Source organism: Paralichthys olivaceus, chromosome 5, assembly GCF_024713975.1.
Source record: "Paralichthys olivaceus isolate ysfri-2021 chromosome 5, ASM2471397v2, whole genome shotgun sequence".
NCBI classification, from domain to species: Eukaryota; Metazoa; Chordata; class Actinopteri; order Pleuronectiformes; family Paralichthyidae; genus Paralichthys; species Paralichthys olivaceus.
In genome coordinates, this window is record NC_091097.1 from 4120157 (window position 1) to 4138513 (window position 18357).

General features: G+C 41.5%; 1 protein-coding gene across 2 annotated transcripts in view; it reads right to left on the reverse strand.

Annotated features, from left to right (window-relative positions):
- Positions 1-207: 207 nt before the first annotated feature.
- grin2ca (glutamate receptor, ionotropic, N-methyl D-aspartate 2Ca) overlaps positions 208-18357 on the reverse strand; it is a 66582-nt gene continuing 48432 nt past the window's right edge. For both annotated transcript variants that reach the window (XM_069525282.1, XM_020094193.2), the window contains 8 exons: positions 12176-12344; positions 10338-10491; positions 9666-9791; positions 8133-8362; positions 5233-5393; positions 4922-5109; positions 3544-3776; positions 208-2481 (listed from right to left, as the gene is read on the reverse strand). In XM_069525282.1, the coding sequence (XP_069381383.1) occupies positions 859-2481; positions 3544-3776; positions 4922-5109; positions 5233-5393; positions 8133-8362; positions 9666-9791; positions 10338-10491; positions 12176-12344 (2884 nt within the window). In that variant the 3' untranslated portion in view covers positions 208-858. The remainder of the gene's footprint in view (positions 2482-3543; positions 3777-4921; positions 5110-5232; positions 5394-8132; positions 8363-9665; positions 9792-10337; positions 10492-12175; positions 12345-18357) is intronic.

The window sequence follows — 18357 nt, forward strand, 5'->3', positions numbered from 1 at the left end:
TATATAAGATATTATGGCTTCATTTCTGGATGGTGGGAGGAAGTGGAGATGTGTCGTCCAATCTTTATATAGTCTATGTTTGGCAGATTGAAATAATAAATTGTGTACAACAGAGCACGAGGAAAGCAGAGTCACATTAATTTCATCACTACACAAAGTGAGAGCATGTTTTACGTACAATTTGAGAGGATGGACGATACCAAAAGGTCCTTGTGATGACCTTGTTCTTTATTATTAAAGGGTAGCGTAACAATGGAAATACACGTGATACTCTTTTACAATGGTTTTCCCTTTTTTAAAATCCCACTCAAATTACATTAATGATCAATGAAGCCCCAGAAGCAACTTTGCACCCAAGGTCATTGAGCTAGAAAATTCACAGAAGATATGTCAGTGGTTTGATGACAAACTTATCTAAATCATTTATCTCTGCTGAAGTGGTGGGTACTGAAAAAAGAAAAAGTCTCAAGTTGTACTCAGATTGAGAGGCTACAGTATATTGTCTCCCAGAATTCTTTCACACAGCAACACAGCATTCAAAAATCCTTTAAATAACAATCAATAGATTAAATTCTTATGTATTAAATACTTTCCAACATTACCATTTCTTTTTTTAACTATTATAAGTTTGGCTAACAAAGTCCCAGGATTAACTTGCTTGTCAGTGTCTTCTCCTTTACATTTCGCTGCCTAGGATATTATTGCACTCATTATTGGGAGTCAGCACTCTCAAATACACTGTTGGTGTAGAGTTAGATTTTTGCTTTAACCAGAGGCTGAGGGGAGAAGCCCCAGGCATACCCCTCCTCACAGGGGCTCAGTATGAGAGCAGAGTGGAAGTCCAGTGAGGATGGTGGCTCAGACCTCTGACTCCAGGCTGGATACCCTGCCCCAGGGCTTTGGCACATAGGGACTGTTAACTCTCCGTGCCACCAGCACCTGCCTCCGCTCTCTGCTCCCAGGACCTGGGTCCTCTCTCTTTCCTGTGCCATCGTAGGCCCCAAACATATTGTTGTGGTAAACCACCTGTCTGTCACTCATACGAGGCAGCATTGCTGCATTTTCAGGGCATTGGCTTGTACAAGGAAACAGGTGGCACATGTCCTTGGAGCCATCATACAACTGAGATGGCCCCTGGGCCAGTGGCCCCACATACACTGGTAAGTCTGTGTATGAGTTCAGGTAGGTTGAGTAGTGTCTGTGCACCACTGTGGAGGAGGAGCGGCGCAGGGCAGCGGCATTCTGCAGGATGGCTTCCCTGTACGAGGGCAGCCGAGTGGAGTCAGAGTACTTGAGCTTTTGCTTGTAGGGATAGGACCCCATGTGGGCAGGGTCCAAGTACGCAGGTTCAGCAGCCAAGGGGTAGCAGGACAGGTTGTGCCCGAGACTGCTGTACAGCTTGTGGGGTTTTGGGTTGGCCACAACCACCCGTGGAAACAGGTCAGGCATGTCTACACGGGCAGAGGGAGATGTGGATGTGGAGGGCTTTGTCTCATCCACCTGATGGATCCTGTCGTTGCCCCATGTGGCTCTGAGAAATGAGGCGCGCCGGTTGACTTTGTCCTTCCCCAGAAGTGGTACATCATCCATTTCGGGCTCCAGATAAGACTTCATACAGGAGTTGCAGCTGGTGCTGCTGCCTGGGTATTGTCTTGCAGTGCAGGAAATTGCAGCAGCATCAGGGGCATGGTTGTTCAGGAGGTGATTGGCCCTCAGCTCAGCAAGGCAGGGTCGAGGTTCATCATAGTCACCTCTCACTCTGGGGTCTGCAGCATCAAACACGTAGCTATGAGACCTCCTCCTGCGGGTCACGCAGTCAGGAGGGTAGCTAAACTTCCTCCTCAGTGGCCCTTTGTGATCCACATAGATATCGGGCACCTGAAACTCCCTGTAAGGAACAAAATGGGATGTTGGGTGGCGGGGCTGGTTCTCCACATACAGCCTGCTGCTGTGGTAGGGGTTAGCTGTACCGGAGGGCGCAGGGTCCCTCATTGCGATGTGAGGACTGCTGAGGCTGGAGATGGGCAGAGTCCTCTCTAAGACGTGCTGACTGCTGCGCGCAGGGAGCGTATAGCGGAGTGGGGTGGGCCGAGTCACCACACGGGGCTTTTCGAGGAGGGGCTGGGTGGACGTGTCCCCATAATGAATTGGGAACGTGGGTGTGAGGGCCCTCTGGGGATATGGTGAGTGGTTGTCAGTTATGCTGGAGATGTAGGGTAGGCGGCTGTGGGTCATGTCCGTGCCCATCACTCTGGGTGGAAGGCCAGCCCGCACATTGTCAGCCCCCCGCCTGCTCCAGTTCTCTATTGTTTTGGTAGCGTTGTCTAGAGAGTTCTCCACTCTGGCAGAGGACACCATGTCCTTCGCTGTCTTCAGCATCTTCAGCATATTGGCTTGTGAATAGTTGGTGGTGATGTCTGGACTCTGCATGCTCCCATTGCGGTCAGTGTGCTCTACTCCGCTGAAGCAGCTGTAGATGCCCTGCAGACAGACAGAACAATGACTTTTAAAGCCTTGGAGTGAATGATTCCTGGGTCAACCCAAACAATGTATAAAAGTCCCAAATGCTTTCTGTCTTGTTTTGCTAGTTACTGTGATTGATCCTGGTCTATTTCTTGAAAATCTCTATTGAAACAGCAGATATATATTCATTGTTGTTTCTGGTAGTTTTATGTTCGATTTGAAAAATGTTGTATGCACACAGCTTAATCTTAGAAAAACAGCTTGAGCATGTAGGAGTTGCTGATCATGCACTCACCAAGTAAGTTTGTCCGTTTTTATCCCACTGCCTTTATTTTACTTTCAAATTGTGTATCGGTTTGGAATACTTAATCTGACCTCTGACTACTGTTGACATACAGAAGAAGGTGTTTTAATGGGGCAATTTAAATTCAATTTTTCAGGCATCACAACCATCACAATATTTCAGCAGCTATCCATGAAGTCTTTTGATTGCTTTTAAACCATTTCATTTTATTATATTCTTTAATATCTCTGTCCCTCAGCGGTTACAGTTATATACTGATTTGATACAACTGCAGTGAAAATGTGTATATATAGCATACAGAATTTAGTTGGTGCTATGTATGGAGCTTTAGTCCACAGCTGTTACTTATGGAAAACACATGTTTTATTGTCCATGTTGCTGCAGTTACCTGTTAGTTATCATGCATGAAGGTTTTTTGCTAATATTTGCGAATATGAAAGCATTCAATTCACACAATAAACATCGCAGAAAAGATATGTATTTATGTTTATATTTTACAAAAAAAGTATTAGCTTATTTTGCTCAGTTTTTTAAATTTAGTTTAGTAATGTATAGTGTTTATGGTTAAACTGTTAAATATCTTAGCCTCAATTAAATTATTGTCAGAAGAGCTTGAAACGACCGCTTAGGAATCATTGCCAAATTTTCTTTTTTATATGTATATTTGCAAATATATCTGTATGGGAATATTCTTCTTCCTAATATCAGTGCCAGCTGCCCAAAATCTATACTAATCTGTGCAGTCTGCAATTTTTTCTCATGTGAATGTTACTTACTCTACTGATAGCCAGGAGGAAGTCGAGGCGTTCTGAATTGCGGACTGAATGACGTAGTTTCCAGTACAGCAGGTGTTCCCAAGCAAAAACCAGCAGACTCAGGCCCATGGCCACCAGCAGCATGTAGAAGACCCCCGCCATGTTGTCAATGTCCAGCTTACTGCTCATCACCTCTTTCTTCTCATTGCGGCAGATACCTGTGAGCCAGACGGTCTGGAGCTTCTGTGTGTCACCTGAGAACGAGGAGTGAATAATTAAACACTTTCCAACCCTAGACAATGGAATTTTCTCAAACAATCAGCATCCATAAAACAACTCTGCAAAATGTCAGTTCTTCTGTTTGTGATTTTGCTAAATGGATCCTGATAGATCTGTGTGACGCTAAAAATAAGTATTTGATTACATTTTTCCAATTTTCTATCTTTTGTTGATCAGAACAATGTAAAATAAAAATTCTCGAGATGTATTTCCAATTTTCCATTTTTTGAAATGTTGGAAAATGTTGGATGAGTAGCCCCCCACCGGCCAATGAAATGTAATGTGAGAATTGGATGCATACATCCCACCCTCTCTGTCAGCCCATTATATAAATAGAAATAAAAAACCTTCTTCTGATTTTCTATAACTTTTCATTTAAAAAATGGAAAATTTGAAAAACAGTTCCACAATCCTAATCTTTTAATTTAAAAATTGAATTCAGTGTTGAACTGAGAAGCATGACATAGACCCTGATAACCATTTTATCTTATTTTGAGTCAACAGCAGTTGCTTGCAGGTAAAACAAACTTTTTAAGAAAGTATTTATAAATCTAGATACCTCATAAGTTAAAAAGGTGGTAACCACAAATTTGGAGAAAAAAAAGTTATTGTTGTTTTCAATCATCTTGTAAATCTTCTGTAAAATAATCAGGGACCTAATGCCACCAGAAGAGATAATTTTTACTTTGCCAATAACAATGAGCACATGCAATGAGCTGTATAATCCCTCCTCCAATTTATTGCATATTGCTGCTGCAGGTGATCAGGCTTCTGCCAGAGGCTTTAAAATAAGCTGCTGGAGGAGCTTAGGTTAACAGAATAATGGTCACATCTTAAACCACCCACAAAGTTTTATCAACACACATCCATCATATGTTTTTCATTTATATACATTTTACTATGATACCATTTTGTACCTTGTATTCATATCCATTTCCACTTATGTTCTCTTTACTAATGACTTTTTTTTTATTGTATCATGGCAATAAAATGTCTGCTCATATTTGTTTATACTATTTAGGTTTATGGAGAGGGGGCTAAAGTTTTTATTCTAGAACTATTGGTAATAATCTTTGAAATTCAACATGTGCACTGTGTGTATACACATATAAGACTTTACCATCAGCCAAGAACTGGAGCAGAGCCAGGTCGATGGGTCGTTTCCAGCGTGAATCCTTCTGCAGGGCAATGCCGTAACCAGTGGTAGCAAACACTTTGCCACTGCCAATGGTCACCAGCTTGCAGCCCTCATCTTTGCCAGCCATGTAATTCAGCACTGCAGCGTCATAGATAAAGGCATCCAGTTTCCTGGTACAGTCAAGAACAAAACTTTCACTCAAATGTCCTTGATTAAACCATTTGGCTCTGCTATTTCGGTTCTGCTGTATGTACAGTATATAGTATATACTCAATTGCTTGGAAGACACCTACCCTGTTTTTAGGCTGTTAAGGGCATCCTCTACTCCCTTCTGGTTGTATTTGACCATGTGGGAGTGCATCTCAGGGTAGTTACTCCTTATGTTCCGCTCTGTGCTGCCATTTGGGACCGTACCAAAGCGGAATGGAGGGTACTGCTCCTGTGGCTTTTGAAACTGTCAAGAGAGGAAGAGAAAGGATTGATTAAGACAAAATGATCTGTGTTATTGATTCTTTGCACACCAGAGAATAGAAATTGTATTTCATTTCCTTCCAAAAATTAATAAACTATATAGTTTTTATCATTTTAAAGACTTGGCATGAACATATGATCAAATTCAGTTTCTCCCATTACCCTGATGGTTGTTTGTTCAGTCATTTAGATATGTCATCCTCTCGACGCAGAAGAAAAGTGCTGAGCTTCTAATACACTGATATTCACCTCAATGGTTGTTTTGTGATTTCTGCCTCAGCTCTCAAGTGCTTTTTTGCTAGTCATCGTGCCGCCCTCTTGCTCTGTTAATTTACACATCTAACTCGACGATTCAAAGACCTGACAATCACTAATGAACTCTGTGTCCTAAGGGATCTGAGTTCCCTTCATCCTTTTTCTTGTCTGCAATACGAAATGAACTCCTCATTTTATAATTTCGCTGTTAGCAGCACTGTTTGCATTTAATTAGCTGTGGGGACAGGGAGCGGGACAGGGAGGAAGTACCGACACAATTGCACTTTTTCATTAACCTTAGGCAGGCACTATGTTATCAAACTGTGAGCAATCTATCAAGGTCAAGTTTTTACGTATAGACCTAAAGTCACAAGTTTGTCCTTTTACAATCTAAGGAACAAATGGTAGAAATGTCAAGAAGTGTTAAACAGGCGACGTGCCTCCTCCATTACATAAAATTGTGGGTTCTCGTAAAGAACAGACAGAAGTAGCAGTTGTTATACCCAAGGACTATGAAGGAAAAACACTACAAAGAACTGGGGACACAGATTGACAAAAATACAGAATACAATCAGGGTTTTCCTCATAGTCATTGTCATTATCAGACTATGGCACAGTGCCTACACCAAAGGAAAGGAAAAATCAATGCTGAGAGAGGATGCTGTACTCTGAAATTATGACTAACGACTAGATTTAGGCAATTAACATGATTTGTGTTGGTGAAGAAATAGATTGGGGAGGAAGAAATGCTTATTATCTGATGCATATCTGTGGTGTCAAGACACTTTGAGTGGACAAACATTTGCTACAACCTCACCTCTGAAAGAATGTGCAGTGCTAAAGACATTCTGCAATTTTGACCTTGTGTCTTACAAGGAACGGGGATTACTTTAAAGACAACAAGAGGTCCCTTGCATTGAAAATGTCAACATCGGTTGTTCAGCATTTGAGTGAATGTCCTATGCTGTTGTTTCCCTGGTGAGGACAGTGCAGTAGATTGAGCTACCTGGTTTTATTTTAAGATCGTGTCACTATAACATTGCCTCCACGCAGCTCGCTGATAAACAGAGATGTAGTGTGTCGCTGACAAATGTTGGGCTATCAGAGTCAACATGATGTGTTACCCCATCACAAGGACTTTCTTGATAAGTGTTGGTTCTGTGGGGATGAGGTAATCATCTGCCTTAACACAGCGCAGTGTCCTGAGAGTAGCTGCTCGTCTCCATCACTCTCTCCTCTGATACAAGGTCACTTTCTATGGCTTCATCTTGTTCCTCATTTACATTTACTTAACCTGAGGGGTTCAGCACAGTTGGACAAACAGCAATCCAACCCTCCATTCCCACCACGCTGTCACGCAGGATGCTGCTCAGTAATCTATGGACTCACTGGTGTACGGACTCATGGGTTTCTTTTTCTGCGTACCGGGTTAATGTATAATGAGACGAGAAGTGTAAAAGGCTGCCAGAATCATAATGAGCAGTGGACAGCTTGGTCTTTTCCTCAAATGCCTCCTTAATCCTTTCAGTTGCCTGCAGAGCAAAGAGTCTACAAATCATTTCTTGTGCTGACGGTTTAACTTGGATTTACTTGTCAATACTCGTATAAAACGTGTCCTCAGGCCAGAAAAAATATGCAGAAGATCCCAGAAAATATAATCACTGTCTGCCCCAGAAAATCAACTGGTGTGTTACATTCATAGTCTTTTCACAGTCATCCCTATCTAAAGAGTCTGGGGATGTAATTCAATTTCACCACTGAACTCTTTTCTATTTGTTGTTGAAAACAGGATCCAACAAATAACCCATGGCTAAATGGCCCAATCATTTGGTGGAACAGATGGCTTGGTCCAGTAAAAGTTAACAAACGTTAATTGACCAGGTCCACTCATAAACATTGGAGTGGACTCCAGGTATCCACATTCATCACTAATGTGGTATGTTGAAGGTAAATTAATGATCAGATTTACTGTAATCTGCTTTTTATAGTGTTCAGACCCAAAACATGACTTCTATGGAGTGTTGGTCTCATACAGCCGTCTACACCCTGTTGTGTTGGGCTAAACAACCAAAGCAATGTCTGATAGATGATGTCAACACCATAATTACTAATACCAACACTAATACCTTCACTATTATTAACACTAATACTATTAATACTAATTTATTAAACTAATAGTGGCATACCTACCATGTATTTTTTATGTAATCTGTGATAATGTACACATTTGCCAAATGTATTTTAGTGTAAGAGAATAAATAAATTATATAATTATTCAGTTTTAAGAAGTTCTTCTCTTTCTGCCAGGGCCAGAAAATTATGATCTAATTAGAGAAAGAGAATAGTCCCAGCTGAGAAATTACAAAAGAGACATCACCATGTTTTTCCTGAGCTGTAGATCACAAGCTACACACACATACATACATACACGCAATGGAATGTTGATAACTGGGACAAAACTCGGTACCTTTTTGTCACTCAGTCCAGAGACAGTGTCGATGTATTGCTCCTGGATCATGAAGGCTGCCAGGTTGGCTGTGTAGGAAGCCAGGAAGATGACGGCAAAGAAAGCCCAGACCAGGACCATGATCTTACTGGTGGTGCCCTTTGGATTCTCAATTGGCACAGAGTTGTTGAAGACGATTCCCCACAGTAGCCACACCGACTTCCCAATCGTGAAGGTGGGACCTCCAGGATCTGAGGAGCATGGAGTTAAAAGTTGACAGTTTGTGTACGGTAGACAGTGCTAGAGGGAAAAACCCCATTGTCCAGTGTCATGCAACCTAAATGACAAGATCAGCAGTTTGTGATTGTCTTCCATGACTAGTTGACTTCCCCTTAATTAATTTAGACAAGTAAAACTCTTTGAAAGTTTTTTTGCGATGCTATACTTCTCTCACCTGGGAAAAAGAATGCCTTGATTAACCATGCAGGTTTTTGTGGTACCATTATTTGTATAACTGCTTTCATACGTGCACTTAAGTCCAGAGGGATGTATGTGAAACCCTAATGTCTGAGTCAGTTGGTTTGGAAAATTTCTTTAAAGTAAGAGTAAAATGTCCAGTTGTCCAAGTTAGGGCATGTGAGAATACAGCTGGACAAAGCCACGTAAAAGGAAAACATATGATTGATATAACAAGGACATCACATATGTTTTAGTCACCTTTTCTTGTTGATTTCGCTTTCAATCCGATATATTCTAATTTTTGTGTAAGACATAAAACATACTATTTTTGTCACCCTGTCTTGCCTTGTGTTTGTATTTTGTACACGTGACTAAAGTCTCTGTCACTGCTGTGTCCATGAGTCGAAATGCTGTCATTTCGACAAACGATCAATGTGTGCCAGAGCCAGTCAGCACAAGTCGATATGTGATATAAAATTAGATCCAGATGCAGGTGACCTGGTGTAGTTTTTCAGTGCGAATCAGAAAATGTCAGCGTTGCCATCACAGTAAACAACTCTCGCGTCCTCAGCTTGAAATCAAATGTCAGCAGATTGTCTAATGAAATAACAAATAACACATAATTATAGTGAAGCGGCTGCTGAACGAAATCTCAGTGACTTGTTTCAAATAAAATGGTAACAGTTGATATAACGTCCTTGTAATGCGATGAGAACAATGAGTCTAACAAAGATCTGAGCCATGAGTGTAGCCCCCTCTGGTTCACCTAATCCATTATAAGATATTCTATAGACCACATGGCTCCCAGATGAACTCGCAGAACCTCAATTTTCCAGGCATTGATCTGATATGTGGCCACTGTAAGTAGGTTTAGATTTTCACATGTTTTCTAAAGCCCCTCCAGTCGAGTGTTTATTGCTCCTCCATGTGTGAAGTCAGGGATGCCAATCTTAATATTTCTAGTTATTGGTATTCCTTAATCTTCCATCAACCTATCCCTTCCTATCACAGAAAGGATTTCTGTACAGCCTCTTCTTCTTATGTGGTGTTGTGGTTGTGATCAGCAGATGGACGGAGGAGGGAGGTGAGACTCACCTTTGGCACTGACCAGGCTGCGGTTGTACCCAACTGGACTGCAGTATTCAAACACAAACACTGTGATGGCCACAACGGTGAGACACATGACGAACATCATCACCCAAACCGCCGGACTGTATGGTTCTGCAGGGACAGAGGACACAGGGGACAGTCAGGGAAGAAGATCAAGACACTCAAGATTCAACCTTTAACTCAACTTCAACAAAGACTGTGCAAAGTAGAACAAAGACACATTTTACCACAAATATCATGAACTTGTGTTGCTGCATCAGCTTCAACGGAAGCTTAATTCCATTCAACAAAATCGTTTACACTGATTAAATTCAATGTCTGGAAGGTTCATCATAAACCCGCATTAGTGATCTTTTAATTTGAATTTGACAGGGACAATGCCGACTAATGCAGTAAAGATTGTTTTATATAGATAGAAATAGAAATATATTAATTTAACCTCAAAATTTAACAAAATAAACATAATCAATAAGAAATAAGAAAATAAAACAAAACTTGTGAATTTGACTGAATACCTTCCTAAAATGTTATTGTAGAAAACCAAAAAAAGATTAAATTAACAAATTTAATTTAAAATATTGTCCAAAAAGGACAATAACAAAATAAATAATTGCAAAAACAGTTTTTATTCACGTCAAATGCACAAAAGTTGCTCACCTAAAAAGGCAGATGGTGAGACCGTCCCATTACTTCTGGCAACCATCACGCTGATTCCTGTCTCCACAAAGGGCACCGAGAAGTCGATGATCTCAGAGCGCTCCTCGTTTATGGTCAGTGAGCCGATGGCCATGTCCGCCCGCTTGTAGAACACCTGTGGGGGAAGAAGAGCCAGTAGAGATATTTTGGGGTTGAGTTGAACGTGTGACTGTCTGTAAGACATAATACTGAACGTCTGCTGCTGACCTGTGAGATAAATCTCATCCATCAGTCAAGTCAACACACTCGGCTTCTGGCCCTGAGGGCGATTTACTGTCCGGACAGACTCACAAAACCGCCAGACGGACGTTTGCTCGTGGAGCATGATCCACCATCTAATCCATCTTTAATCCATTACGCAGCATTGTAGTCTATACCAAAATATACTAATATACTGCAGCATAATGGCTGTTGCATAAGGCAGGAAGTGGAACTGATTGCTACAGGCTAAAGGTCACTGGTGGTCTGACTGAACAGGAGGTGATGCTATTTTGAGCAGTGTTCTACCAACAGATATCAACCCACTCTGTGACTCCCTTTCCTTGAATTTTCAGTCCAACCACATCATTGTTCAACATGCTGATGGAGGAGCTGGAAGATTTACAGTCCAGACACTCACAAGCTATGAGCTCCTCCTATAGAGGCTGATGTAAAAACAGCAGAGCACAAGCACAATGGCCGGCACAGTAGAGAGCATAACCTGCATTAACACATTAATCTTGACTCTACATTGCTTTTCTTTTTAACCACCCCCAAGGAGGTTATGTTTATTAGCAGGATTACGCAAAAACTGCTGATCGGATATCCATGAAACTTGGTGAAAGACATGCATCCTGGTGGGTCCAGGAACTTTTCCATTACTTTTTCAAACATTGTGTGTTTTTTGGCATTGTCATTAATTTCCAAGGGATTAATAAATAATCAGGGGTATTTAGGGGCTGATTTATTTGAGTGTGTGTGATTTGTAGCAGCTTAAATTTAAGGGAACTGTTGGGCCTTGCAAAAAAGACTTGTGTTTGAGGTTTCTCTTTGATTTATTATCAAAGAATAGCTCCCAACTTTGATTTTCATTAATATTTCTTAAATTTAACACCACAGTTGGTCCATCAATCTGGTGTTGATCACATACAAATAATAGAAAAGAGAAATCAAAAGACAAAAAGATTTTCACAGAAGGCATCTTACTTCATCAGGACCATATTTCACGAGTGATATGTTGCAAAATATGCTCTAATGTTCAGAACAATGATGCTGTATTATCAGAAACATCTGATCCAGCATATGTGGCTTCATGAGTCTGATCCAGATTGGGACCATTCTTCATAAAAATCATCTCCTGCATCAGCCATCGTTATGAAAGTGCAACACTGTTTTCATTACCTATTTTTAACAGGAGCAATGAAATATTAATCATCCTTCAAAAAGTCAGATTTCAGAAATTATTTAAAAAATAGTTTTCTACTCTGATGCACTTTACAGAATATTTTCCTTGGTTTGCTAATGAGGAAAGTTTCTGTGCACATTGAGTTTAGCATATTCAGCTTTTCACATGCAAGGCCACTGAAAAAGCTGTAATAGAGCTAATTTTAAACTTTCAAATAACCTTTTGACTTCGTCACTTGTTACACCTTCCTCTGATATAGCGGATGTGTGTTTGGCTTGGCAGTGAGTGTTTTTACTCTGGGCTGATGAGAACCAGCAGACGGACATTGACCTCATTCATGCTCCTATCGATGTCACTGCTGTGGTCTTTCTGAATGAAGTGGGACTGCTGCCATGTAAAAACCACCCGTCCTTACCTCTCCGATCATCCCGTTCCAAATGCCTCGGACCAGTTTGCCGTGCTTGCCATTGGTGACCAGGTAGAGGTCGTAGGAGAACTTTATGGTGCGGGACAGCTTCTTCAGGATATCGATGCAGAAGCCCTTACAGCACAGTTTTGTGTATGGCTCGGTGTGACCCACAATACTGAAAGACAGAGAGAATGAAACTGAGGATGTGATGTGATGTCATTTCTGCTCTGTCTCTTTAAGAACTGGCTTTTTTTACACTCAGTTTACTCAGTTGTCATTGTTATAAATGATGCTATTAAACCCTCATTATGCGTTAATAATTTGAGAAAAAAATCGATTAAATCCAATAAATGATTTGGATTATACAGAAAGGTTTATGCTTGAAAGAAGACAACGGCATGTGAGGCATTGGCCAGTATTTAGATGTTTAGGGTTGATATCTGCAGAAAGGAGGAAGAATAACCTTGAACAGGTGCCACAAGCTCATAGCCGAACTGTAATAATCGAAAACACATGATATTATCTAAAGCAGTACAGCAGCACAGTAGTGAGCACTGGCTTAGATGAGCTATAATTCCACTCCATTGTGTCTTATTTTCTTAGCTTTGGACATGATTCTTTTTTATACCATATCAATCTATTATAACATTGCACTCATTAAGAGATACTGCAAACTAAAATGTGTACATTCAATTATTTTACTGTTCTTTGAGGAAATACATTAGTGCTGAGTTTTAAAATCACATCTATTACCAAATTCATAAAAATAATCTACTGTGGGTTGAACGTTGTAGCAACTAGTGTTTCACACCGTCTCCAGCAACCCTCGCCACCAGCAACCACTCATGAGTGGGAATTTGGCAAGCTACGTTCATTCATCTCTGTTGGAACTGAATCCCTCAGCCACCACATCGTCTACCAATCAGAGACGCCCCTCCATGTCCTCAGACCTGCTTCAACCCTGGCTGTCTCTCACACACATCGTCTATACCGCTGGCTTAAACAGTTGCCTGTGCCAGTGTTTTTAAAGGTCGCCGTGCTTCGAAAACAGTGGTGCTTCATCCCTGTACCATGTTCTTGGCCATCAGGAAACTCTAGAGATGAGCCTCAACTTCATATGACATTTCTGTCACAAAACTGTGTGTGCTGCTCCTGGAATCATTGCTCACAAACATGGTGGAAGGATAGGTCATTGACCAAGAAAGAACTCATTACATTTTGGGTTGGGTTTGACACTTTCTTTAACATTGCGATACATTTTCTTTGAAAGTTTCATCCATTTCCTACGGAGTAATTCATGGATCCTGATGAGAAAATCAAACATATTAAGGAAACTTGAATCTGGAACCGGCAGATTTAAAAGTGGTTTCATAAGGGGACTGTGGAGGTATTTGCTCTACAAGGTGACATTCTGGTTGAGACTGAAATTAAAAAATGGGACATAAATGTTAAAGCCGATGGAGGAGAGGACCAGTCATCTCCACCATATCGAGGCTGGGGCCCTGACGTCAGGGTAAGGAAGTGTGCACGTGTGTTTTTTTTTTTTTTTGGACAGGGAGGGTGGTTTGCAGTTGGGAGAGTAGGAGCTACTCCACAGGCTCGTTCATTATGTCACGGCCCCGGCAGATGGACAGACAGCTGGGTGGCACAAAACAAATCTGACATAAATTAATCACAAACAAACAGTGGCTGACAAGAGTGGAATCAGTGCTGGATTTTTTTGGACAGGATAATGCCAGATTTTAAAACATGACCTGAAGTAATTGAGCAGTTCAGACATCAACATAGCACACGCAAATTAAAGACTCCATAATTAATTAGCATTTTCCATTCTTAATCTGTGAAGCTTGTTTGATACTGTTAATATAACACAGGAAGACATCTTCACATGTCCTGTGTTGGACCGAGCCTCCAAATTCAAGCTGAAGCAGGAGACGCCAGGGAGGGAAGAATAAACCCTCTTTCTCCTCCTTTCGTTGTTGGAAATGTGAAGTCACTGCCGAATAAGGAGGAGCTTGGTGTGTTGACTGTGTCACAGTCTGTATATCAGGAGAGCAGTATGTCTTCTTTACTGAGACACTGCATGTGCCCGGCACGCAGAGTGATGAGAAGAAAGCAGCGGGGGGTTGTGATGCTTGTGAACAGCAGATGGTGTAATCCTGGACATGTTACTGTGAAACAGTGTCTGCGTCCATGTAATCGTACTGAAGGAGATTCACACGTGCTGTTTACATTCCGTCATCAGCTGCTACCGACATGACTTCATCTACTACACCGGTAGATTTCAAACTCAACATCCAGATTCCTTCAAGGAAAAGGTGGACAGTACACTGGTGTCACACCGTGACATGGACTGTGCAGTACTGTGATAAATCATCAGCATATTTATAGTAAGAAGTAAAACATAATTGCTATATCAACCGCTAAAAAAGGGAGAAGGAACTGATCAATTAAAGTGTCAAAAGTAAACGTCTAGGCTTAAAGACACAAGTGGAATGTTGGAAGCAGGGGACACAGAGTTGGAAATTAAGGAGAGGAAACCCAGTTGGCTCAGTTTTATTATACCACATGGAGCACACTACAAAAGCATGCGCTGTAGAGCGGCTCGGGCCGCATTTTTTTGTCTGTCCGACAGAAAACATATCAATACTGACCTGAGTGGCTTTTCACTTCTCTTTCCAAACCCAACTGGGTTTGTGTTCCTCTGTCCCTGACATGCATGGTTATAACTTGTTTTCACCCATTGGAGATGTGCAGTTTAAAAAATAAGTAGATAGCCCAGCCATCACCTCAGAATCCCTTAATTTAAGGAGGCAACCCGCACTTGGGCCAAAACCAGCACGTCGCAAAACACACCGGTGTCACTCCAGGCATCGCTTACTGCTGCCACGTCATATATGACAAGAGATGGAAAGATATCATGAGAATTAGAAGCGTTTTTTCATAGACTTCTATAGAAACTGACTTATTTTAAGTCCAGTGGAGAGAATACAGGTTTCAGGCATTTTTACATTGGTTTCACTTCTGTATTTGGAGTCAACATCCATCGATATATATTTATCTATTGTTTAGAGTCAACACCTTCATCTACCAGCTCCACCAAACCCTTTCTCACCTGTAAAAAGCAAACTGCTCTAAGAATTACATTCTCTGACTTTCTTTAGTGCCTTTAACACAACCATCTTTCCACTATCTGCTGGTCAAACAACAGAGCACTGATGTGTAGATGTGCAGACTCTCTGCTGTCCTGATGTCAATGGGGAGCTGGTGCCGCCGTTAAGGAGCCAGGACAGCAAACAGTTGTGAATTTGTTGAGCGGCTAGCTGTCCCTCACAGTGAGGGAGCAGCAAGCAGATTGGCAGATGTAGAGAGGAGTGGACGGGCTGGGGTGTAAGGTTTGGCCATGTCCTGGATGTAGACTGGACCGTTCGCAGCACGATACAGTGTAGGAGCAGTGTAGTGTGAGTGAACTTAGGTTGGTTAAGGACAAGTGGAGTTGCTGTATTCTGGATGAGCTGCAGAGGTCGGATGGCACAAGCAGGCAGACCAGGCAGGAGGGAGTTGCAGTAGTCTAGGAGTGAGATGACAAGAGCCTGGACCAGAACCTGTGCCGCCTTCTGAGTGAGAAGGGGGCGTATTCTCCTGATGTTGTACAGCATGTATCTACACGAGTGGGTTGTTACAGTAATGTTGGCAGAAAGAGAGAGTTGACTTTCAAGTTTTAAAGGTTTGTGAGGCTTTAGGTTTTCTATGACCAAAATTACATATTGATCACACATTATAGCTGTAGGTCAGTCTCTATTTTCTTTTTCTATTTTTACAATTTATTTAAAAACATTGCATTTTTTATCTACTCACTTCATCACATTTGTGATTAATACTATGTGGCTGCTGCAATACTGTAGATATCATATCTGCCAAGGATGTAATGTTTGCATCTGCATTTATTTGTGTGTTAGTGAGCAGGATAATGCAAACACTACAGGAGAGGTTACCCTGAAACCTGGTGGAAGGGTGTGGTATGCATCAGCAAGGGAACCATTACATTTTGGAGAAAGATCAGGGGCCGGATCTGGGATTTTTATTTTAGTTACTTTAACATTGAGAGTCAGTTTGTCAACATTGATTTGTCAGAAAATATATCATGGATCTTGCTGAACATTTTTTTTAGGGGCCTGTGTGTGTGTAGATGATTAATAAATTAACACAAAATAAATGCAGTGACTATTGTGTGGGCAGGACCTCCTTCTAAAACATGTCAGAGTGGCTCCTTGATGTCAACTTGAACATTTTAGTGAAATATGATGATTTCCTCTGTCTGTTTTCAAATAGTTGCTGAGGTGCACCATTAAACCTCTATTCGCTGTTGTGGAAACCAAAATGGTCACACCTCTATAGCGTATGACATGGGCAGTGCAAGGTAATGTGGTGGGGAACTGTTGAGCCATGGAAGTGATGCAGAGAGCACTAATGACATGTCACCCATAACCCTCCCCCAGACCTTCAGTCTAATGGATTCTGCTCCCAAACATCAGGACCAGAAGGCAATGAGTCAAGCAGGCAGGGCGGCGAGCGGGCAGACCTGCAGCTACGTTGAACAGAAACAAATGAAAACGAGGCTGCCACAGCATACGACGAGTAAACACAGTGGTCCCAACATCCCTGGTCTCACCATCTGCCACTGTTAAAGGCTGAGTCCTAAGTGGGCTGCCAACTGCATTAAAACGTTTTTGGAAATTTGTGTTCTGGGTAATATATTCAAAATGTGGACATTGTTCGAATAATGTTTTGGAGCTACTTCATGAATGGTGGCAGACACCAGAATTTACCAGAGAGTTATTTCAATGAGTGTTTTTTCGCTACACTGTCAGAGGCCATCTGGTGTAGATGTCTGTAACTCATCTTACGAAACACTCCCTCGAAATATTCGCCTTTTAAACAAGTTGTAAATCTTCACTTTGTGATTTTCCATGAAAAAATCCGCCTGCGCTATCAGCCTGAATCAATTTATAGCCTGAGAAGTAGACGTCTCGCTCCACTTACAAGCGGAAATGCTGCAGATTTGAATTTCAACAGAGATCTAAAAAGCAAACTGTCAACTAAACTGGAGGTCCTCAACTTCATACTCCACAAGGGGGTCACAAAATAAATTTAGGGCTCGCAGGGTAATTAAAGAAGAGAAGAAATAACATTTGTGCTGCTCACAATCACCCCAGAGTTTGTTTATTCTGTCTTCAGACTAAATTTTGATTAAAAAATTCAACCTCATTGACCCTAACAAGTTCGAAAAGTGCAGACAAGTCTGGTGCCAAACAGTTTTTTCTTATTAAAATTCAAATATGTTTGCTCACGAATCCTTCGATGTGTAAAATTGCAGCTTACCCAAGGCTCTAGGAAGCTCCCATTGAACGCAAATATGACATCATCTTCCCAGGTCAATACCTCTGAATTAATCTACAATGTGCTCTGAGAGACGACCGGCTGCCTGCAGCTGAAAGACTGCGAGGAGTCGAGCTTGAGATTTTTCTGATCCCACTGGAGAACATGTCTGACTCAAAGGGAAGAGCTTGTGTCTGCTTCTGGCCACTTTTGTCAAATGTGAGGCAGACACTGGAGCCTGTTTGTCAGCACTCTCTGAGGACAAATGAGGGAAGAGCACAGATGGCGTGCCCGGCAAGCAGAACGTATGGCCAAGGCGTTGAAGGATTGAAATGGAAAAACCTGCATGAATGCTGACTCCACTGAGGAAGCAGTGATCAGGGTCTGAGGTGTGGGCATGTTGAGGGAACGTCAGAGTCTGGAGGAGATTCAGAAGAGGAAAGGTGACTGCATGGAGCATTTGGGAGCACGATTCTTAGCTTGACTGTAACTATAATGCCTAGTGGGGAATATGTCTGCCAATACAGAAAATTAGTTCTACGGAAATACTAAGATGTGTCTGATGTGACTTCAAAAGGGTCTTTTGGTGACAAATTTGTTTAACTCTAAACATACATACATATTTAGCCATTATACATCAATATATCGGTATCATATGCGCCTAAAACATTTCATTAAAAATATTAGGTTGATATTAATCAACAAGAATTTCAAGAAGGCTATTAATTGTAATGTACGAATCAAATATAGATTAATATCATTCAGTAGTTCTAACTTCTCAGATGTTAGCGTTTTCTGCTTTGCTTCAA